At 36.7% G+C, this 25,202-nt stretch overlaps 1 protein-coding gene and 1 long non-coding RNA gene across 2 annotated transcripts in view; both read left to right on the plus strand.

Moving 5' to 3' along the window:
• The window catches only part of LOC134664604 (uncharacterized), a 484,236-nt gene that overhangs the window by 400,598 nt on the left and 58,436 nt on the right, over window positions 1–25,202 (plus strand). The window lies entirely within an intron of this gene.
• LOC134664574 (mucin-2) overlaps window positions 1–25,202 on the plus strand; it is a 107,412-nt gene that overhangs the window by 72,923 nt on the left and 9,287 nt on the right. Inside the window, exon 2 of the mRNA XM_063521288.1 lies at window positions 24,471–24,561. Coding sequence (XP_063377358.1) covers window positions 24,471–24,561 — 91 coding nt within the window. The remainder of the gene's footprint in view (window positions 1–24,470; window positions 24,562–25,202) is intronic.

The following is a 25,202-nucleotide window of genomic DNA, read 5'->3' on the forward strand; positions in this document are numbered from 1 at the left end:
TCTTACTAGGATCAATTAGTTAGCATAATTATTTTTCGTGTAAATATTGAACAAGATCTTAATTGGTTCAGTTACCTAACAATAGTAATAGCAATCAGAATTACCTTGTTTGATGTGTTTAAGTTCTTGTTAGGCTCGTATGGAATCAAGATGCTTGATTACGGCCATCAAGATATTGATAGGGCCAACCAAATTTTTTTTAGAGTGTGGTGCTAAATTTTAAGGTGGATACAGGCTGTTAGTAAATAATTATCTTTGACATTTGATAATGATGTAAGTATCAATCCATATGGTGAAATTGAAATGATCGGTTTAGAAGTAATATTTTATTTTAAAAAAAACATAATATATCGAAATAACTTATCGTAAAAAATTATATTAGGTAGGTGTGTTACATAATTCCATAAAATTCCTGTTTATGTACATTTGTCAATTCAATCGTAATTCAGTCTGACTATCAATACAGATCTAGGCACTAAAGTTCAAGACTTAGGGTCGGTTGCACCAAACTGTTACGAACGTTAAAGAGTTCGCTAAATTTTTATGTATGGAAAGTTTCATAGTAAAGGCGCGGGGCGCGCCGGCTGACGATGATCAGTCTGTCAAATGTGGTTGGTGCAACTGGCACTTACACTGTTAAGTTAGATGTGTTGTGTTTATCAAAAGCACATTCGAGCTTACTGCATGACTTGTGTCCAGTGTAAACATTTTACAGTGTAGCAAGTACAGCGAATGCCGGAAGCCGGTCGCGCGTGGTCGACGGTCGTGCCCGCGTGATTGACAGCTCACGCTAGAGGCCACATCTCTGTGAAATACCGCGAGTCAAGCGTTCTTAGTCCCGACACAACGTTTTAAAATCAAACAACCTGTAGTTACACCTGAGGCGTTCATGGGGTTAAGTTTGCCAAGTGTACGATGTGATTATTGAAAATAATTATAGAACTTTGGGATATTTTGTTTGTTAGAGTCGTTATTTATGCAAAGTTTATTCCGACTTAGACTTAGACCAAACCGTCTGTCAACGTTAAATCGTTCGCTTATTGTATACTGTGTAGCATGTTTCATAGTAGGTACGCTGCTGATTACCGTTGATTAGTCTGTCAATAGGGTATTATACTGTATTTAAAATAAATTATTTTACACCATGCATGAAATAAAGCACCAGATAAATATTAGAAAAACATAGATAGGAGTTATTTTTAAACACAAGTTCTATTTAATAAATCGGATAGAAATATACAAGTAGGAGAGTTGACCGTGACGTCACGATGTAATATTTCATATAAATTCCATATTAGCAAATCGATTCGACAGTTCTAAAAAAGTAACTGATTTGACTAGTTATTAGGAAAATACCCTATTGTGGTTGGTGCAACTGGCCCTTACAGCTCAAATGGCTTGATGAAGACTTGACAGACATAACACATTAGTCCATAATATTTATGTAATCATGCCTTTTATTTCTTTTAACTTGTCCGTATTTGGGTGAGTTATAAAATTACAATTTCATCACGAGTTGCATGTTGTCATTACTGACTTGTCACCTTGTACTATCAAGTTTTACAAGAATAAAGGCTGGGCATCCGGCCAGGACTGGGCCATTGACACAATTGCAACCAAATATGGCGTCCCATTCATTAACGATCTACTTTTTCATATACCACTTAACTCGATATGAAAACACCTGATTGGCATGTGGCAAGCAAGCATCTCGTCCTTAATATCTTTACCATATTAGCTCTTGTAAAGTTTTTTATCTAGAATAGACCTCCTTTTTATAATTAAATTAGAATCAAGCATAATCAATTCCGGAGAATTTAACCGTTATTGTCATAGTGAATTAAACCGACATATACCTGTCGTTTAAAATTATGCACCGCGCTCCATAAAATGTAGCGAGCTGTTGTTAAAACGTCGTTATAATTTATTTAACAAGGCGGCGTCATAAGGATCGTAATTTGAGAAGCAAATACTTGGGCAAGTCTCGTATTACTGGCCGCAAATAATTAACGCAAACCTTAGATCATGGTGTTGTAGTGAAAATTTAATGAGGGAAACAGCCATGCCCTTAGACGGTAATAGATTCAAACTGGCTTGGGTTACTCTAAACGCACCTAATGTTAAGCGGACGGAAAGTAACTGTGTAAATAATAACAATTAACAAGGACAGTTACTGAAAAATAGAGGATTACTTATTACGCTCATAACATTTTATTGTCAATTGAAACGTAGCTCGTTTCTTGTTAAATGGAAAGTATCTAGAAATCTGCAACTTTTAAAACTTTTTAACTTTCTGCCTGTCTTATCTAGATAATGTTCTGTCTTAAAATAAATGAGTTAGCCATTTTTTACTTTCTCTTTTCATTTTTAGTACAATGACGGATCGCCGTTAAAATATAATTCAACATTGATTGAACAATGAAATTTGTTCGAAGTCTATTGGCATTAATTTGGTTTAGGAAATACAATTGGGAGCTTATTGATATTTTAATAAGCATAATGCGATTAAATTTTATGATCAATTAATGAGTCCCGTAGCAGTGGCTAATAACATAACAGAAACGCTCATCATCATAAGTATCATAACACTTGCAGATCGGCAATTGTTATAATTATGGCGATAATTGCACCTCCGTACTTCCTCGTCGCTAGAGCGGCGTTCCAGTGCGGAACGAGTAATAGTTCAAATAGTGCTTTAGAAATGCTCAAACAGGAAGTTTACTGAAACTGGAACTTACAAACCTAAAATTTATCTATATTAGGCTATATACAATAATTTCCTGCTGCCTTAAGGTGCAGTGGGTTCAGCCAGTAGAGTTTTTGAAAAATCGTATTTGGCGTTTTTTAGATCCCAATACAGTTGCCAAACATTTTATTAGCAATCTTGAGGTCTTTTTCCAGCTACCTACTTCATCGATTCGAAACCTGATTTCCTGACTTTCACTCGATAGAAACAAAACAGGAACATAGGTCTAAAACGCACCTTAAAAATAAATTTGCTACAATTATTACGCGATAGCAAATATGTATTTGAAAATTGCCTTGAAAAGGCGCAATTTGGCGTAAAATTGATTAAATTAAAATAAATGTCATTTTATTTTTGATCGAACTTATCCATTTTTTAACGATTACTTTTTTTGTAAAACTTACAAACCCGAGCGTGTAGTTAGCATGAGCTACAGATGTACCTGTGCATGACAGGTACATCTGTAGCTCATGCTAACGCTCAATGAGTGTTACAGAGAATATTACAACATTTACAAGATCTACTAATAACAAGACCTATTCCGTTCAAAATACATTGTATCAGATATTCTATCTATATTGATGTCAAAAACAAAAAGTATACACGTTATTTATACATTTTTTATGTATGCGGGTTAAAAATTAAATTACACACAAACAAAATATGCGATGCTCAACAAAAGTCATTGCGTATCGTTTTACTCGAGCTGCGAATTCCGCAAACCACTCACAACGATACCCGGCTCCAAGAGAATAAATCGCTCCTCATTCCAGGGCCCGATTTGGCGAAACGGCTTCCGTAACCGTCTCGTTACTTGCTGATTTATTTAACATTGTACTCGGAACTACGGGTCATATGAATATGAATAAAAAGCACCGTTTCGGCTCCGCATATTCCGCACAAAACCGGGAATGCAGCGTGCCGTATGCTGAGCTGAACAAAAACAATACGATCGGCTCCTTTAAAAATGCATTTCAAACTGCAATCTACTATGCGGGAGGCCTGTGCTCTGATCCCAGCTTTATAAGGCAAAACCTGTACAGGTTTAAGATTAACGGACGCAACTCCGTCTATGATTGGAACAAATGAGTCGGAAGTAATTTATCCCTACTCAGTTTAATTTTAATATAAACACTTATAAGAGGCTTTTCGTTTTACAAATTGATTTTATATTATCCGTAGGTACGGGTACCGGCATAAAATTAAACAGCCGGTATCAGACCGTAACGGAAATGGGTTAACAACCTGTATATCTCCACAAGCGTAAGTTTAGTTAAATACTTGATCAGCATTGTGCTGCATTTGGAGCATTTAATAGGGCTACATGTTAAATGAAAATAAGATAACGGTTGGCCGTTTCTGGCTCAGACATAATCTGTTGCAAAATTTTAAACAGTAGTACAATTGTTTACGCTTTCCCAACACCATACAAATTACGCGCGTTACCGTTGATGATTTGATAAGCAAACATGGCGTGCTTTGTTACAATATATTTAGCAGTCTGTCTACTGTTACATACACGAGTGCATTCTCTATTTTGAGCCATTTTAATTATCACACAACGTAAACCAACCCGACGTGATTAGGTCAATCGGTGTCGATATTACAAACATTTTTTCATGTGGTTTATTTTAAGAGTTCCTGTGCGCGGTTTTGATGTAGACTTCACTTGGTCGTGGTTTCTTTATTTACGACTGGGGTTTGAAAGATAAATTAGATACGATTTTATTGAGCATTTGAATCATTACATTTAACGATGATATTGGGCCATAAACTGGAATGAAAGAGCTTGAGTTTAGATGATTGTACGCTTAATATCCGCTATGCAGCAAGTGCGGCTACAGCGTTTAAAAACTTAATTCATTAATTTCACAAGTACATCGTACATTCCAAGCTATGAACCGAACGGACACGGTGTGAGATGTGAAAAGGCGGAGGTGTCGAGGCATTATTTGAGGGACGAGCGGCGAGGGAGTCAAACATCGTCCGCTCTTCAAAGCCGTGTTTGTTCTGTACTTTAACAACTGACACCGCTAATGCAGGATCGCACCGCCGCACCGCGCGCCGTCACTCCGGGCGTAGTTCGCTGCAGTAGGTGCAAATTAAATTTGCAAACACGTGATGCTTTTGCAAAACTTTTGTCTCTGAGAACAACTCGTCTCTTTTCTATTCACTGTACTTTTATTGTTTTCACTTGTTTGTTTCTCTAGCAAATAATAGCTAGAAATAATAAAAGATTAGTTTGCACAACTAACACGTCCGTCCAGTTTGCACAACTAACACTTTCCTACAATGTCTCATCGACTATCGCCTATGTTTTGCCAACATTGCCACCAAGGAGTCAACTCCACTCCCCGAGACAGTTAACTTCTATTTGTACTGATAGTTTTCCGAGTTACTGTGTTCTATTAATTTACCTTTTACCTTTTGTCACCAGCGCAGCTGCCAGCATTGCTTGTGACAGTCGGGACAATTAAAACCGAGTTCTTATCGAACGCTGTTAAAACGTAGCTATAAGTGGACTAATTGACGTTACGTTTAAACCAGCCGACAAAGTCAGTTTGTCATATTTCCTTTGGCTTAATTGTTTTATAAATCAGGACTAATTTTAACATGAAATTTTACTCTTAGTAAAAAATACTCGTAACTCAATGTGAAGAATATTATGAACGATAAAATATATTTCATGGCCCATACATATTTAGTTACAAATAGGAGGATTTAGAACATACCGCGTTCCCTGGTTTCTAAGAAATGTGTTTTGTTTTTTATGTGTTCGGTTCTGTTACATATTCTGCAGCTGGCGAAACCCTCATCCATTTTTACTGCCGATGTTGCGGTTATCTTCACGGCTCCCTTTTATGCGCGTGCGTTCGTATCTGCTCTTAGCTTCGACCACAACCTATGCCCCCATTTCATGCCTATCAATGGTGCTCTGTAAATCTGACCGTGTATACCCGTAGATTGCCCGAACGCGGGCGAGTCAAGTTCGCGATCGAACCAATGTAGTAAGACCTCCATATGTGTGAACGCGTAGCGTAATTATACTGGCTACCTAACAAGCCCTTTGAGTCATCCGTGCCCGGCAAGCGTTTAAATAACATCCTTGGACGAAATATTCCTAAAAGCTTTTAGCGGTATGGAGATTGCAGAAGAGTGTGATAAAATGTGTGCTGAGAATATTTTCAATACGAGAACGTGAAGTTGTTTATAGAAGATTCGTTTTAGTAAACTACGTCTCAAGGGCTTGCTGCTTGACAATATCGGAGTAAAAATATGTGTTTACTTTGGTAAACAAACCTCTTTTCTGTTATCCATCGGCGGTATAAAGTAAAGGACCAAAAAATTTTGAGAATTTACTTATTTCAAACATTGTGTATTTGGACATTATGTAAAACGGAAATTGTTTCGTATCAATATCGTCTAGGTTCTTATTCGGCTATGATTGTCTTATTATTTAGCCCTAAACATTATTTTCGCCCACTTAGATTTCCGATTAAAGTTAACCAACGTCCATGATTTATGTAGGCACTTCTCAACTTTATTGGCCCTCACAAGTTCGTGGCAAAGCCCTAAGGATATAGAGGGTGTTTGAGTTTGATACCGTTATATGACTCGTGTCACAATTGGACGTTTTACGACGACTATGAAACGTTCAATAATCTGTAGCTATTTAAGTTATAACTTTTTGATTTGTTTATGTCGTTAAATGTTGGCCGTAATGTCATGTTCAGGAGTTAAAATAAACATATACATGGGTTTTACAAATATAGCTAGTGATTATAACGCAGATCTAGTTATCTAGCTAAAGTTGACAGATGACAGGCTGGTTGTTAGGTACAATTAAGTTTTGGACACCAACCTACATTAATTTAGTAGTTATTAGTTAATAAACCTAACTATGCCTACCTAGGTAAATCATGTGACATGATGCTAGAACTCATGTTGCTCGGAATTTGTCTCAGTCGTCTTCGTATCTCTCCCCAAAAGTAAAAATCAGACTTTTAAGAACTCAATATGATCGGTTTTTTTATGACTCGCATAAAATGTACATAGTTAGAATTTCACTGAATCCCCGTGAAAATCTAGCCAGTATACTTAAATAATACATATACTACTTAAGCACTTTTCTAAGTTACTGTATAAGTGTACGTACAACTATAAATCCCTAATAAACCCCCATAAAGTAAATGACCACTTATCTGCAGCTAGACGATCGCTATTAATTTGACGTATAGGCTTCCTAAGCGTGCGGCCATTGACCGGCGCGGGCGCACCTTGTGGGATGCCAGCCTACCATAGTTCCCGGATGCCCAACGAGCTAGGAAATACCTAAACTTTCCAGTAAAAGCAAGAAAATAAAGTTGGCATTATCTTAAACTTGTATAACTTAGGTATCTATTAAGTTAATATGTTTATGAGAAGTGTCAAGCAGAAATGTTAACTAGTATTATATATACATTTACTATAGTTTTAAACATGAAGCAAGCCTGGTTCAATTTCTTTTCGACCTCTTTATAAGATTTACATCTAATTTAATAATACTCCACACTCCACTCCAGTTCCAATTTGTAGTTACGAATAAACATAAAAAGTACTTAACTAATGTAATCTAACTTAACATGTAAAGGCCCTCTGGTGCCTCATTGGTAGAATATTATTTTGATATTAGATTTTATCATTTTGCACAAGAAAAAGATAAGTAGTGGGTACCTTCATTATTTTGGCACAAAAATAATGGCGGAAATTGACCCGCCGACCCTTCGCTCGCAGACCGCCACGGCAAATGGTTCGTGAAACAACGGAAGTCATAAATTAGTGCATACAACTGTATGGAAATATAACGTTAGCCAAATATGTACCGGCACCTCTAAATAACACTAAATATATCAGTGAGTTTTGCTTCAAAAACTTGCAACTACCACTGAAATCTCATTCCTCCCGCTGTCAATCCAATTAATATTAGTAAACCTACATAATTTTAAAGAACCTGTACGTTGCACGGATGAAAGTTTTTCCAGATGCGTCGTCGTACTAGATTCTGAAATGTAGGCCTAGTAGGATAAATATACCTACTTCTTTACACGTTTGTAAGAAGCATATTATCCAGTTTAGAATCGGTAACTTGAAGGAAGCTGGACGGAGAATATTTAAATTCTATCTCATACCATACTATTTAACAGGATAATCATTTCACTAAGTATAATATTGTGTAATCGTGCTTCTGTGCATTACGACTAACTGCTGAATTAAACAATAATAATCGCCTTCGGCTTCCATTGGTGTCAGTGGGAACATTTTCTTGCGTCGGTCCTATCTAAATAGTATCACGTATCACTATCGAGATCACGAATGTCTGTTTTTTAATCCTGACATACTTACTTCTTACACTTTTTAGAATCCCCTTTGGTTCGTGAATTCTCTTTGTAAAACGTGCAAACATCTTTCAAGATTCTCGTATACTAAAAATGTACAGCTGAGCTTTTGAATGCATAAATGGACCACAACACAACGCTACCAGTTACCAATCAATTCACGTTACTGTCATCCATATCCTCGTACACTAAGCATCCATTGTACCATACATAACGTTGTGAATGCAGCTCTAGTTTATTTTTATTACTGTCTCAGCACTCGTTTCTGTGTAACTAGTATAAGCGTGAACTCTGACTACTTACACTTCTCAGGTCACAGTTATACTGGTTCTTCTCAGACCGTTGCTCGATAGGCTATGTAAATACCAGCCCTGAAAATAGGGACACGTCATACCCATGAGTAGGCGGAGAATTGTATTGTGGAAACTTTTCCTAGCAATGACGGAACGAAGTTGTATTCTACACAAAGATGCTCCCGTTTCTGAAGTTTCTTTGCATACGGGTAATCTTGTTTCTGCTAGTTGCTTGGTTCGTGACAATATTGTTTATGTGTAATAATGAATAATGGAAGATCAAAGAACACATTTTGACTTAGCGTTTATACATCAGTATTGTTATTTCTATCCTTGCACCTCAAATTAAACAAGTTAAATAACCCTTAATTAATAAACGCAGGCGCACGCTCTATATATATTAAATAGCCAAAATATACGCATAATATATTGTATAGCTCTAGGTTATTGTGCTGACCCGCTAAAATATAATATTTTTTAATTGAACCTGCCTGTCCGCGGGTAATTAACTAACTGTTCGCACCTCAGAAAATTCGCAAAAACTTTTTCTAACAAATGCTAAACTGGAGTTTATGTAACCATTGTTTTAACTTCGTCAAAGTTTCACATTTCTTAGCAATTATAGAACTCGAACAGCGTTAAACCATACAATTGGGTACAATTTGCATTATATTGGAGTTGTTGAAATGCGAAGTTGACACACCCAGCCGGTGGTTTATTCGAGCCTTTGTTAGGTTTCAAATTTATAAGTTGAGCGCTAACGAGCCGCAGATTGTATCTTTATCTTGCTACCGCGCTATAGCCTTCTGAACGAACCAACGGCTTCTATCGCAATTTTTCATTCGATCATACAAAGATTTATGTCGAAGACCGTTTTTCGACTTCGTTTCTGAACAGGGCAAATCTTATGTTAGGGGCGCGGCGCCATCATTTTCAACTAAACTCTTTTCGGCGAAATGTCATTAAAACAAGTTATTGGTTAAATGGTTACGCACTTTACACATTAATCTCATGTCTAGTCATGTAACAGTTTGTGTTATCACGTTTTTATTGTATTCGATACGTAATACAATTTTCGGTATGGGAGAAACTATATGACGATTTCGGAAAATTCTGAGGCTTAATATTAATAGGCATTGAAAGTGATCCTCTTATTGATGCCAAATATAACTAATATAAGCCACGTATATGCGATACGTTTAGCGAACTAAACCCTAATAACAACATTTGCTACGGCTTATCAAACATTGTTTAACAATTGAATCCCTTCAATTTTTCTTTTAACAAGACAGTAAACTGATTCCAGACATTCCTGCCGCTCGAAGAGCTTATTTTCAAGTAAACAGAATATAAATTGTTTCATTTTTGTGAAAAGAGATGATTTTTGTGAAGCTCTAAAAGTACTATTCAACTTTAGCACTAAAGGTCTTTTCAGACCCTAATAATTTACTTAGATTCTACACAGAAATTTAAAGCAACAATGGAGTCAGGTTGCTGAATAAAAATGTAACAAAAGGAAAAGCGCATTACTCTCCCCTAATTTAGGTTAAACTCAGCTATCCTTTATTATACGTGTTTACGCATTTCTTCGTAATTTGTGTAGGAACAGCTAATGTTGTGCTATAATCATTAAAGCGAGGGAGGCGAGCCGCCCTTAATTATAATTCATTACCTTGTACCTTTTTGCAACGAGCTTTATATCGAATATTAATATTAATAAAGGAACTTCTACTGTTCTGTATTGTCTCGCAAGTTGCATTATATACTATGACAAGACGTCTTACTGGAGAATAACCTATATATTAATTATATTCCCAATAAAGGTTTTTTTTTTATTTGTAGATAAATGATAAATTTCGTCAAACAACCTCCCCACTCTGTCATTGTTTATTAGGGTTGAGTTGTAAAAAACTACGTAATTTAAATATATATGGTCAAGCAAATTTTGTCAGCAGAAAACGGCGCGAAATTCAAATTTTCTATGAGAGGCTATCCCTTCTCGCCTACATTTTTCAAATTTGCCGCCTTTTTCTACTGACAAGATCTGCTTGACCAAGTTTACCTACCAGTAAACATTAATCCAATGAATTAATAAACTTACGTACGATTAGCCTCGTATTTAGCATAACAGTAAGTGCATAAGTAAATCGAATACGTTACACGCGTCGCCGGGCGACATCCTACGTAAAGCCTCGAGACCAGACCGGGAGTCCCGCAAACTGCGATCGTCTGTCATTCGAAACGGCCTGGGTGGGTCGTGCATACCCCGAACATGCATATCTACATGTGTGCGTGCAAAGCACGCATACAGAAATCAATTTTATCCACGCCCGCGAATACCGCAACGAATCGCATTACATGCGGTCACTGACATTTCCCTTGTACAAAAAAATAGCTTTCCTAGTTGCTATTGTGAAGCTTATCTTATTCGCTGTTTCAACGAAGACAGGTGCACGATAACATTTATTTAAGCAGACCGAGGATTTCATTGCTTGAGCATAGTTCGGAACCGTTCTCGTTGACCGGGTTAACGTTTGGAATCTGCAAAATTATGTTTCTCCAGATTCAGATGAGAGGTCGTTAAATGATGACACGATTTGCAGCGTATGGATCCCTACTTTACGGATATTGTAATACCCACATCCGCACCTTTCCACTCAGTTTATTGCTTTAATGCTCCATGAAGTGGAGTAGGCGTTACCACAAACATTATACAAGAGGACTGCTAGAATATTTTTATAGTTCTTTTAAAATGCCTTTAAACCCAAGAGAACTAACGGTATAGAGATTCATATAAAACGTGCTCTACCATATATTTCCTAATGGACCACCGCATCTATTCTATCAAGTTAATAAGGAGGCGATTATTTTTTCCCGTCCATTTTTCCTGTGAGGCACGCCGTCCAACCAGTCACCGGGGCTTCCTGGTGTTGTCCTTAAATGGCCCTATACATCAATTGATGCGTGTAATTTTCTCCATACAACTTTTTGTCGAACACATTCAACGGGATAGACAACTAATGTTTATTGCATAGGGTTCTCATCCTTGATATCCTGCTATAAGGTTTTTGCAATAAACGGTTTTACAATGTTAAGTGCGGTATAGCGAGATGGTCTAATAGAATCATCTACGTAGATAGAACAATTTTAATAATGAAACTTCATCAAAATTTAACCAGACTTCATTTTAAAAGAGACTCATGTACCTGTCATAATTCTTCCTTCTACCTGGAAACATATGCATTTTATAGTAGATTTCCCTCATAGCCTGTTTAAGATTCAGATTTTGGCACTGACTCAACTTTTATGAAACATCTCGAGGCCAGGGTTGATCTTGCTTTCTGCCTTCCTGCAACGCAAATATATTAAACCCGTCTCTCACGTTCCGACGGGTATTACACGTCGCCGTTTTCCACGCTTTATTTTACAAAATAAAAGCATATCCCTCCTTTACGTATTCAAAAGGTAAAGCATAGAGTAAATTGATAAAATGCAGGTTGTTACGTTGAATTATCGAGTCGTTTGAAGGTAGCAACCCTGGGCCGCTCATCCAGAATTCAGAAGGCGCGTCAGCTGGTCCTGTGATTTATTCTCGAAGCGTCCGTGAAATCTACTCCCAGCGTTCTCGGGGCGCGTAAGAACTCTTTGCTATACTTACAGCCATTTCACAGTGATTGGGACGTAATTGAATATTTAGAGTGCTTGCCAGAACTCAGTGGGCCCTACGCTATTAGGGCAGGTGCGGAGCCATCTCCGAGAGCCTTCTCTTGTCGTGTTATTAAGTTTTTTCAATTTCCTCGCTATAAAAAGTATCAATCCGCAGTTACTTAAATGAAATGTATAGCTATGGATTCCTTCAACCAATTAGGTCCTGATAAAAAATGTCTTCGCGGTGCTTTGCAAGGATTCGCGTTATACATCGATTCAGGGAACAAGTTGTTTCTTGCTAGTATCATCGCATAGCATTCACTAATTATTTCTTCAGTGGTCGTATTATCGCACAGGCCGATGAATTTCACACCATTCTTAATTATCTGCGTTTCACGCCCCACCGACTTCGAATTGATAGCGATTGAAAACGAGACTTAAGGCTGCCATTAACCGTTTGTTTTTGTTAAAGCGTTCAAACAGCTTAATGATCTTAGGGTGATACACATTAGTTAGTGCTTTATACTGCCTCCATTTAATTTACTTGTTACCTTATTGCCTGTTATTACCATATGTGCTTCGTATATCAAATATCAAAGTGCCATTTGACCTGCAAATGAACACAAACGAAGATAATGTCAAAACACAAATTAAGGTTTTTATTTTATTACTTTTAAACTACCTGAACGTTGGCCACTTGATAAAAATTTCGTACAATCGTCCACTGTTTTTTTTAAACAAAGATTTATGAATTGAAAATGGGCAAACAGATGGAAATCGATGCCACGGGTAAATGTGATATCCCTCTTACAGGAAAGTTATAAAAACATCCTTCAGTAAAAATTTTTGTTGTATCAGCCCAATCTCAACATTTAGGATAAATATTTGTTTGAACGGAAACAAGCACCGTGTTTGGGTTGGGACTTTACCTTTACCCTTTACGGCTTCGTCTCATATTTCGTTGCGACAATTTGATACCCTAGTTTTATTGATCTTTTCCGTAACAATCCAATGCAAATGCTACAGTACGGAGTATCGTTGTTCAAGAATTTTATAGGCAGGCTTTTTATTTTATACGGAACTGACGACGACAACTAACCCCTTTATTTATAAAACGAAGCAACCTCTTACAACAAACCTGTGTTTAACTTTGACTCTATTTGTCTCTTATCAACGTTTTGTTATATTTGAAGAAACGTTTATGAATAATGCCATCATACTACTTATATTTAGACTACCGAGAAAGGTCTGGATGAGAAGTATGTAACCAATATAACCTAACTTTATTCGACACCGAATCATGAGAAACAAATAAAACAATCTCGTACAATTACAAACAGGTAGGTTCTTCTATCTCGTAATCTCAAGAATTACATTCCATTTTATTGAGTTTTTTCACATTTTTGGATACAAAACTGATATTTTAGTAGTAACTACTAATCGTATAATATCTGTTTGGTCAAGGCGTCTGCTATCAAGATATTCAGGTTCATGCCGTTGAAATATTATCTTAAGTAAGTTATACTCTAAGATTTATGGGAATTGCCCGTCTAGTGACTGTGTCATCTATAAATTCATAACTTGCGTCGTCGTAAGTCGTGTTAGGTTTGAAACCTAACCTAACATTCTAAATGTATGATATACACTTGTATGTAACCTACACCTGTACAACCTTTCATAGATTTAGAAATAAATTTTAACGATTTGTAGGTGCCTGAGATGTTTATTGATGATCAATTGAATATTGATTTCTGTTTATATTTTTATACCTCGTAAATACATCTAAATATTGATGGAAATCACACTATTGTTGCACACCCGCATATTTTACAGGTGAATTATCTATAAGTTAGATACCCTACTTATAAATTCTTTATCCGTTTTCCTTAAGACTAGAAATTTCCTTTGGGATATACGACGGGTATTGACAAACTTTGCTTATTTAACTTGTAAACACTAACATAATAACTACAAACAAGTCGCAAAGTTCCATCATCTGGAACAAATTTAAATTAAGTTTATTAATATTTTCATAGGCGGTATCTAAATTTTAGGTATGTATTAAGGTTAAGAGCCTGGTTTATGCTCAGTTCACATGACGCTTTCAGCGCAACGTAACGTCTTACGACACTAAGAGGCTCTATGAAAACGCGTAAACTTACGCTCGCTCCAAGTTACATTGTATAAGTTTTATAAGGGCAGGTAATGAAGAGCAGGCACTTTGAATACTATAGGTACATAATACGATCTTGTTGATTTAGTTTGACTAAACCACATTAACATAGGTGACTTCTAGTTGATTCTTTGAAACTACCAATATATATGTATAATAATAACCTCTAACTATATTTGTAGACCACAATAGCAAAAGCGTGTCTAATTAAGCACAAAGTCGCTTAACTCACATGATGCTCTATGAACCAATCATAATAGATCAGTATAAAATGTGGTCAGTATACATCGCAGCCCTGAAGGCCGCTCCCAGGCTTATACTTCTGCATAATATTGTCTGTGTATTCCCAATGCACACTAGCGCACACGAGATTTATAACCAGTGTACTGAGACCGCGACATTCAAGAACGCATTAAAGATTGTTCGCCATCAGTGCCAGTACTCAAGATTTTCTTGCGATTGCAATGACACCCTTGCATGATAAATCCCTTTGCCGTCACCGCGTGCGCAGCCCCTGAGGTTTATAGCTCACACTTCGCACTCGGTAATTACTTAAACTAGAATGTATAATAAAAAAAAATCTAACCTATTATATTAGTGGTCCACATTAAAAATACAGGCCAATATTAAATGAAATGGTTATAATACTCGTACGAGTATGTTATCCTAATTACTGTTTGAATATTTTTTATTTCAGGCGATAAGAATAATTTCATCAAAAATCCTTAAAAAATGTGAAAACCATGCCTGCACTGCAGCCCTGAATCTCTCTAAAACTGTATTTAAGTTTGAACGGCCAAACTTATTTAGTCTACCATGCAATTTGATTCCGTTCCCCCATTTTTACTGCCAAATAAAATGAAAGGTCGCCCAGGTCAATCGTTAAGCTCCACAACTTATACACCTCCACCAAACATGTCTATAAAAACGCAATCCGAAAATTTTCAGAGTCATTACCCTCGGGTATCACGAAAAGTATGGAGCGTATACTCTACCAATATCCATTTCTGGCATACAATTCTAAAAAGCACGATCAACCGACAACACTCTAAGGGCAATGAAACTTTTTTTAAATTGCGGGCAGTCTTGGGCTCACGCCAGACTACGTGCTTTCTAAATAAACATTCATGTGTTACGGTTACTACGTATTCACTATTTTGGAACTCAAGTGGGTCCCCTAACGTTTAAATAATAAATGACATGAACAACGCTTATAGCCAGTACGTGTTCAGACTGGCCACAGTCTTGAATGTCTTTTGCTAACTTTAACCAAGTACTTTATGAATAGTTTACACGCTGCAGGACACGTTTTATCATTTAGTGTGTTTTTGGCGTAGGTATTGCATCTGATTTTACACATAGTTGTTGAGTGTTTTGTCAGAATTCATCGAAGTACCTGAAATATTACATTCTTCATACGTAGGTTGCCCTGAAAGTTTCGGGAATTGCATACTTAGGAACGTATATTTGACATGTGTTATACCTCTTTGTTACAAGCATAGTCTCATTATTCGAAAACACTGGCCACTTAGAAAAAAAAAACAATGTTCTATTTTCAATTGTTTTTTAAAGTCGTTGAGTCGCTGGTGAAAATGGAGCTGTCCCGCGAAAGTTTTAGAGCAATGATTTATTATGACTTTAAAAGTGGATTAACACAACAACAATGTGGAGACCGATTGACTATTGCTTTTAGTAGTGAAGCACCTTCGAAGACGACAATATACAGGTGGTATTCGGAATTTCAACGTGGCCGTGTGTCTCTTGCGGATGACGTACGTGAGGGTCGACCGAAAACTGCCGTTACCGATCAAAACATCGATGTTGTTCGCCAACTGATAAAAGAAGATAGGCATGTTACATATCGGGAAATTCAGGAGACTTTAGGCATTGGAATGAGTCAGGTACAAGTTATTTTACAGCAAGAGTTGGGCGTGCGGAAGTTGTTTTCCCGGTGGATTCCTCACTTGTTATCTGACGACCAGAAAACGGTCCGTGTCAATTGGTGCCACAAAACCCTAAAAAGATTTAATGGAGGAAGCTCAACTGCCGTTTTTAGTATTGTGTCAGGTGACGAGTCATGGATTTACGCATATGAGCCTGAATCCAAAAACCAATCTCGAGTATGGGTTTACGAAGACGAGCCGAAGCCAACAAAAGTTGTTCGTTCTCGCAGCACGATCAAAAAAATGGTAGCCACGTTTGTCTCCAAATCGGGTCACGTGGCGACTATTGCTCTTGAAGATCGAAGAACTGTCAATGCCGATTGGTATATAGGCGTTTGTTTACCGATTGTTTTTGCTGAACTGCGAAAAAATAACCCTAACCGCCGTATTATACTACACCATGATAATGCCAGCCCTCATACTGCTCAGAAAACAAACGACTATCTGAAGGGCGAAAAAGTCGAATTACTGGACCATCCTCCGTACAGCCCCGACCTAAGTCCCAACGATTTTTTTACTTTCCCGAAAATAAAGAATCGGTTGCGTGGTCAGCGTTTTCAGACCGCGGAAGAAGCAGTCCACGCTTATAAAATGGCCATTTCGTCAACCCCCAGTTCAGAGTTCAATAACTGTTTTGAAAACTGGTTTCAGAGAATGAAAAAGTGCATTAAACACAAAGGAGAATACTTTGAAAAACAATAAAAGTACTTTTATTTCATTTAAACGCGTATTTTTTCCAATTCCCGAAACTTTCAGGGCAACCTACGTAATTGTAAAACTATGTATGTAAAATCTAATCTGGGGTTTGTATAATAAATCTGTAACGTCTGAACCCAGATCATAATTATTATCCTAATCTACCTGCATATCTAAAATATTCTACTGAAAATAATATCTCAAAGATTTGTCACCTTAAGAACTCCCATTCCGCGATTCGCATTAGCTAGTAAGAGGCCATTCTGAAAGAACACTTGTGTCCTGATTTAACGTCCTATACGTGTCGATAGTGTCCTGGTGTAAATCTTCCCGACAATAAAAGTGTCTGTTTTATTGCCTGCTAGTAATTCCTACTTATTTAACAAACACTGCCGGGATTATTTCGACACTTCGTTAAATGTTTGTTAGAGTAACTATGTGCTGGTACAACTCAGGTTACAAGTTGTAAAATATCTTTGTTTTGGTGTTCTCCAGTTGACCGAAAATTATTTGACCTAATCCTTTTTAGAACTGTTGTTTAAGATGCTACAATAAAAACATTAGCCGCAACACCGAAGATAAATAAGCTTCCGCTTATTATAAACTAAGTATGGTGTCATTTACAAGTTTTGGAAACGATAACGTATTAATTATTCCAAACGACTGCTGTCCTCAACGTTATGACAAAAGTTTTAATTAGTCTCATAAATACGTTTCTATTGAAAATTTAGCGGCCATTTTCCCAATAACAGAGCCCCTATTGAGCGAAATGGGAGTTGGGGTACTTAACTAAAAGGTCCACATTGTCGGCCGATGCCTGCCGTATGACAGTCACATGTGACCAGCCATATTCATCCTCTCAACCCTCGACCCTTCGCCTTCGGTCATAATAATAATAGGCAGCTACATGCCTTCAACTTTTAGGTTTACGTCCATTGGAAGAAATATCGCCGTCCCCACCATAGTCGGAGACATTCGCATAATTTTTTGCCCTAATTTACATTTTGTTTGCCAAACAAGGATACGTCTTTGTCAGAATAGGTCTATTAGGCACACGAAATAAACATTTATGGTAAACAATTTAATACGCCATTTACGGGCAACTTCGAAAATAAATCATTGTGCCCTCCGGTGTATAATTGGCTTAATTTAATAATTTTGGCAGCATAATTACTCACGTGCAAGCTACTTCTCATCCAAAATATTACGAGTACGATAAGAGAGATTTATGTGCTTGATTTTAAATTAACGCGAATACCGAAATTACCGAAGTCCCAGATATGTATAAAACACGTTCGTTATTGTTATTACTGCATGTTATAAAATTTTAACTAATACACCTACTTAATAGTTAAATTGTGAACTTTCTGAAAATTTATAAAATCTCCTTACTTCAAAGGAAGTACTTGTACTTAGAATAGAGCTGATATCAGCAATTCATGAAGCCTTTCCTTGCAAAACAAGTGGATGCCTTATTATTTGTCGCTGAATCGACGGCGAGCGAAAACAATATTTATGAGGGATTGTTACTGCATCATGCAAAGCATCTGTTTACGTCTTGCGATACAGCTTTTCTTAGCGCGGGACTGAACTCAAGAACTTATGAAGTCGTCGATTTTTTTCAGTTAACTCATCGAGGTACTTATTTCATCGCCTCAGAGGGTTTAAATAAAATAGCACTATTACTCGTACAATGTGTATCAAGAATGTCAGCAAATTTAAAATTCTAATTTTAAAATAGGTAATTCGTACGAGCCCAAAGCTGCAATCCCAATTCGTTATATTAATTTATTGCCGACTTCATGTGGTAAACTTTAGCTCCGACATGGTATTAGCCTATCAATATCATTGACTCATGGCATTTGATGGTCATCTCTCTCCTGCAAGTGTCTGCAAAGTACCTTTTAAAATAGTGACGGAAAACTGTCACAAGGTGCCAACTGTCACAAACGTTTCAGTGAAATAAAAGCTTGAAAACAGCATCCAAACTCAATAAAGCACACCAAAAGTAAGGTCGAACGAACTTTAATATAATATAACGAATTACATTGTTCGAAAGGCTTCGTAACAATGCCTTGTTGAATCGCTTTTATCTGACTGCACCTGCTGTCTGCATTCCCAGCAGGACATTTTCAGCAAATACTTTCGAGACGTCAGTAACTGATTGAAAGGCAAAGATTTACGCAGCGACAAATGAGCCGAGGCTGCCGGCATTTGTTGTGATTCTCAGACGATCTCGAAATAGATGGAGTTACATTAAATGACTCATGTGTACAAGTACATTCACATTCATTACATTTTCTGATGCCAAATACCTGGAATGGGTATAAAGTATGCGATCTTGAGGCGTTGTAGTGTAAAGTCGACAAGAAAAACAATAAACTGAGCAAATGAGCATTAATGATTATTTATCTTGGAATTAAAATAAGAGTACCCCGTTCTTAGATTTAATGCGATGGCTATGTGTATTTTTATCAAAATTTTGAATAATGATTAAATTACTAATAATACATTCACATCAACACCTTATGCAGGTAGGTATACCTATTTATAAATGACGAATACAATTACATTCCCTTGATTATTACCGCTTTTAAGCATCACAACAAGCTGGCGTTCTCATAACATTGCACGAAAGCTGTATGGATAAAATCGCGGATTTAATTCAATTTACATAATACTTCTAAATTTCCATTATTTAACATAAACGTGCTTCCTCGGTCTCGATACGACTGTCAAAGAGAGCACGCATGCAATATTCAATATTATCCAAAGTTTAAAACACTCTGTTAGTGTTATGGAAATCCTAATAACAATAGTGATATAAACTTAGTCCAACGCTCCGCTCCCACAGAGTTCATCAAAATGCTAATACATCCCCAGCTCGGCTACATACTTCAATTCACTAAGCCAAGAAATTGGATCCCGTACAGACAGGCTTCATGATAATGTAAGAAAAAGCTATCCTTGGCACCATGAAAATTTAATGCCCCTCAAGAAGCCTGCCAGATTAAGACTTAATCCGATATCGCATACACCACTGTGGTTTTAAAAAGTTTGCACTTAAATCCGCCTTCAAGTTCAAAGTAAGTAGGGTCCGGTTGGGAAAGTCGTTGAACATTTACTTTGTCGCAACGCAATTTAAGGTGCTAAATGGATGAAGTGCTGTTACAAGATAAATATGAGAATTTAAACACAAAATTTCCATAGAGATAATATCATATAAAATGGCAGAGGTCAGACTGTCTATGAACGTTCATATACAGGCTGACCTCTTGTATCTATCTGAGATAAATAGTTTTACTGTAAATGTAAATATACATAATACATCAAGTCAAATAAGTCAATCCATCACTATTTTCTTAACTGATCAATGATAACGTTGTAAGTAACAGGAAGCCATCTTTAGGCAAGCACATAATCCAGTAAGATTGGGATGAAGATTTATTCACTAACTAATGAGGTACTGTTTTCCTTATCTTCGGCTTACTTACTTATATCCCATATTATCATGACCAACATAATCTAAGAAAAAGAAACCATCGGGTTTATCCTCAATGAATCATAATAGAAAGCAAAATCTGAAGCTAAAACGCTGACGATCTATAAATCCCTTCCTTCTACACAGCAGTGGATCAAGTAACCTCGTTTGGTGGGCTAGGAATCTTTTCGCAAGTTCCCAAGCCATAAATTGTTACGGTCGATTGCGTGCGAATTACTTCTCAGAGTTCGCCGACTCTTTATCTCTTATTGAAGAAGGAAAGTATTTTATTCACTTCAGGTTTTCTGCAAAGTGAAGTACTTAATTAACTGTTTTTAGTACCCGCAAAACCATAAAACTGCATAATTTTTTGTTCCATATAACTACTTAGAGAAATAAGAAGAATCGTAATGTGTATATCCTAAAGGGATAATCCAAGCAAGAACTTGTTCCAGTACAAATTGCACACAATTGCATGCGCACATACCATGCAGCGGCCTTGCGAGGCCTTTTCAAAGTCGTGACCCATAGGCCTGCCTCCCGTAGGCAATGGATTACCCGAACAACGCTTATGGAACAAAAATCTCGACCAACTATGAGTTCAAACTCTGAACACAGAATAATGCAAGCTCGACAATACTCATAACGTTTTAAAATATGGAGTGCTTTAATTTAATGGAGGTGAATTTATGCTATTAGCCTTTTATGTTCTGTTCAATGCGTGGGTGAGAACGTGAATGCATTTGTATCACACGTAGAGTGTTTTGATTGCTATCCAATACAACATTAATAATGTTCACGTTCTTGCTCGTATTTAAGTATGTTTTTCTTTTGTGAGTAACAAAATTATTTGTTGAGCTATATTATTTAAGATACCAACTGATGGCAACATAAAGAATCTTCAGTCAGTTTTTATTTATTTAAACTTTATTGCACAAATTTACAAAAAAAAGAGTACAATTGGCGGACTTAACGCCTTGAGTCATTCTCTACCAGTCAACCATTGGGCTAAACAGAGACAGTTATTAATTTGGTGCAGGATTGTAAATAGTTTTCAATGTTATCAATATCACAGTTTTCAATGTTATCAATAATTTCAAGATTATTTAACCTACACTACAACTGCAAAGCCCCGTCGAGTCTAACCGGGGAGCCGGCAGGCCTCGTCGGCGATGGCGGGATAACTTGGACTCCTTCTTGAGAGGCTAGCCAGATATTGCACTAAATAGAGACGAGTGGAGAAAGAGGGGGGAGGCCTTTGATAATAAATAAATAATAATAAATAAATAACAAAGCATACCAGTGCGTAGTGATATTAGCACTTTCCATTTTTCATTTTAAGATGACCGACATTCTAAATGATTCTAAAGCAAAGTGTCTAAATCTAGGGAGTTAATACCTGAACAGATCATTTTCACGGGATCGACAACTATCTGACGTCCCAATTGCAAAGATCACGTATATTAATTTACATTGGTGACCGATATTATAAGAAGTACCTCTTGCAAACGTGATACGAAGTCAGTCACTGGTTACTGTTATCCATGGTAAGGGTCGGCGTCGCCACCCACGTAGCTCCTGCGGTCCCAGGAGCCAAGGCCGACCCACAATGGCTGCACTTGTGCGGCTCCGAGCTCTATTCAATATCGCTATCTGTTTTATTTGGAACTAGTTTCCTGAGGGCAGTACCCTTTAGCGCGCCATTCACAGAGGAATTCCATTTGCAACCATTATAGGGCGAAATTCAATTGACTGTGGACCTGTGAAGATTTAAACGTCTTTATACTCTTTATCCGTTGCATTGTTTGCCTGTGCACGCAGGAATGGAAATTAAAAGTTCTGCAGAAAAAGGAAAGAAAGGAAAACTGAATCACAAAATAGAGCGCAGCTTCTCGAATGTGTTAGGATTTTAAAAAAGATCTTAATGTTTCCTTGATTGCAGCCCGGAGTTTTACAAGAGCGAAGAGCTACTGCTATCCGACCTAACTCTTATAGAAAATAGAATTTTTGCTATATTCAAAAACTATGCTGCCATGTACCTAAATATGTTTTAAGTTCATCCAGCATCCCGCTACATGGTACGGACCAACGACCAGCTTATATCAACGCCAACGGAAATTTATGCCAAGTGCGGAATGCGCATTATTGCACTGGCCGTATGCAGTACCAATACAGCCGTATACGTCGAAAATAGACGAACGATGTCTGGGACTTCTATTCAATTAGAACAAAAGGGCTCGAGATGCTCGGGGTTTCGGATTCCGACGTTTGGATTGACTCAATTCAATCGGTTAATTACGTGAATTCAATTACACTGATTGATTACCTATATTTAGAATACAAACATTTATTTCACAACTGGCATTTGACTATGAATTGTATAAAGCGAAAATGCAAGATTTCCTAATGCTTAACACTTAACATTTATATAAGTTCATTTGTAAAGAGCATCAAGATCGTTCCATGGGTTGATTGCATTAGATAGGCGCACCTTGCTTGGTACCTTATGCCCTTGTTATTTTTCGAACGTAACGAACAAATAGTCATTAACAAGAACTTACTTAGGTATTTCTCATCTCATAGCTATTACGAGTAAGTTCAATATTAAACGATTACTACTTAACATTGAGGTTAATTAGTCGCTGGGTTGTAAAAACATATGAATAATTTCAATAGTTATTAAATTGCATCCATTTCAACACGGCTTATGAGTGTTTTTATACTAGTAAGCTGCAGAAGCTTCCTAATCCTACACTTAAATGACTATTACAGCTTACTGGGCTTGATTTACAACTCTGCTGTAAAATCTTTTATTGCTATGACTCTAAGCACGTTTTACTTCGCTTATCAGCAGCTTAGGCCGCCTTCGTCACATTCCTACCGTGTAGGTTATATTTCTACCGAGTATGTATGCAACGTTTTATACCCTGTGATATTAAATTTCTTAAATGGCATCAGTCGTAAAATGAAGGTCTTCATTAAATGAGTGTGCAGTTAAATATAGAAATCTCATTTAGTTATAAAACCTAACTAACTATATGGATAATTTTACCTGCATTTACGTTTTCATGAACATTATTACTAGGTCTAATTATTATTGTATCTTTCAAGCCGATTATAATTATAACATTTATAACCCATCACCAGTTGCCTTGAAAGTTAAGTCTTCTAGTCTAGCATTGATGCTTTCTTACTTCATAATATATTTATCTGTGACTTAGATCTAAAACCTGTTCCCATTTGTATAACGTATCAGTGTAATTTGCTATTACATCACACATACAACGTACGTAGGAACAATTTCGCAGTTGATTGCACACTTGATTGATCACTACAGTTCCTTACTAAGTGTTATATCATTCTAAAGATCCCGATTGTTGGCTAACAATCTGTGTTAAATGGCGCCAATTACTTTTATACTCGTATCACCTTATTTCTTAAGTATCGGACTCACAATATAGAGTCTTATTAAAATACTTCGCGATAATACTCAACTGAGTATTATCACCAACTGGTAGGTAATCGTCTAAAAGTGGCAGATTATTTACAGATCATGCTTCTAAATTTAATTGGACATACTAATTGGTTCCAACCACTTATTAAAAACCAATTTTATGCAAGTGGAGAAAGTATTTAACAGTTACCGAAGCAGACGATGTGAAATAATCTACCGTAGTAGGAAACATAAATCCCGACAACCTGTGGGTTAAATAATGGTAGGTGATTAAGTCAATTTCACCTTTATTACACCCTGCCATTTAAACTTGTGACTAATAATCCCTATTTCCTTTATCTTCGAACAATGTCTGATTATAAACGAGTATATATTAGTTAAAGATTTATATCAAAACTTTGTTAAAACCATATTTCTTACCAAGATAATTCTGCCATTTAGATTCGACTACATTTTACAAAAGATAACCCGCTTACTTAAACGTACTTACCTATGTAACGCAATTGCTAATGTCTAAAAGAAAAACTCGGAAACAATATTGTACTTTTGTTATTTGAAAGCAAACTTTATTTGGGTTACAAGCGTTGTGTTCAAAAGAAACTCAGTTCGCAAGAAATATCGTTTCAGTCGCTTATTTAGTTATATTTTTTCGTTGTTACAGCGGAGGGAAGCCTGTCAAACTTTGCGCTGCGCAAAGTTCACTACACGGCGAGCCAGCCCCTCAAAAAGGAATTGTTCACACCTGATACAAGGTAAAATTTGCATTATTAAGTATAAGAAAAGATACATTTTTTTACTCGCACCGCATATTTTTGGGAAATCCGTCAAGGGATGTGGCAAGACCGCAGCGAGTGTCGTTTGACTGCATTTTTGATGAATCGCATTTTTTCCATTCCATTTTGTTTATGAGCATGAATACATTAAAGTATAACATATTTTGAGAGTGAAATGACCGTGACAGCAAGCAGCAGCAGTAACAGTGCGTACCTTCCGGACATTATAATAATAGTGTTATTCTTAAAGAAGTTTTTTTTTTTTATAATGAACAAAGTCAAAAAAAATGTCAAAAATACTTTATTCATGTAGGCCTAGTAACAGGCACTTATGTTAGGCATCTTTAGAACGGTTATTTCAAATTTCTTTAGATTATGACGAACTAATTAATATCTCGATTATCATTCTCTAACCCCCATATTCATAAACGTTTACTAAAGTTGACAAGCCGATAATAATCGTTTGTCCCTTTCCATCATACCAATGCGTCGGAAAGGGACAAACGATTATTATCGGCTTGTCAACTTTAGTAAACGTTTATGAATAAGGGGATAGTTAAATCTTTTTTCACTTTTTTACAGCTATCTTTGCTGCTTACTGTATTCTCATATCCATTTCC

The sequence above is a fragment of the Cydia fagiglandana genome, chromosome 5 (genome assembly GCF_963556715.1).
Source record: "Cydia fagiglandana chromosome 5, ilCydFagi1.1, whole genome shotgun sequence".
NCBI lineage: Eukaryota > Metazoa > Arthropoda > Insecta > Lepidoptera > Tortricidae > Cydia > Cydia fagiglandana.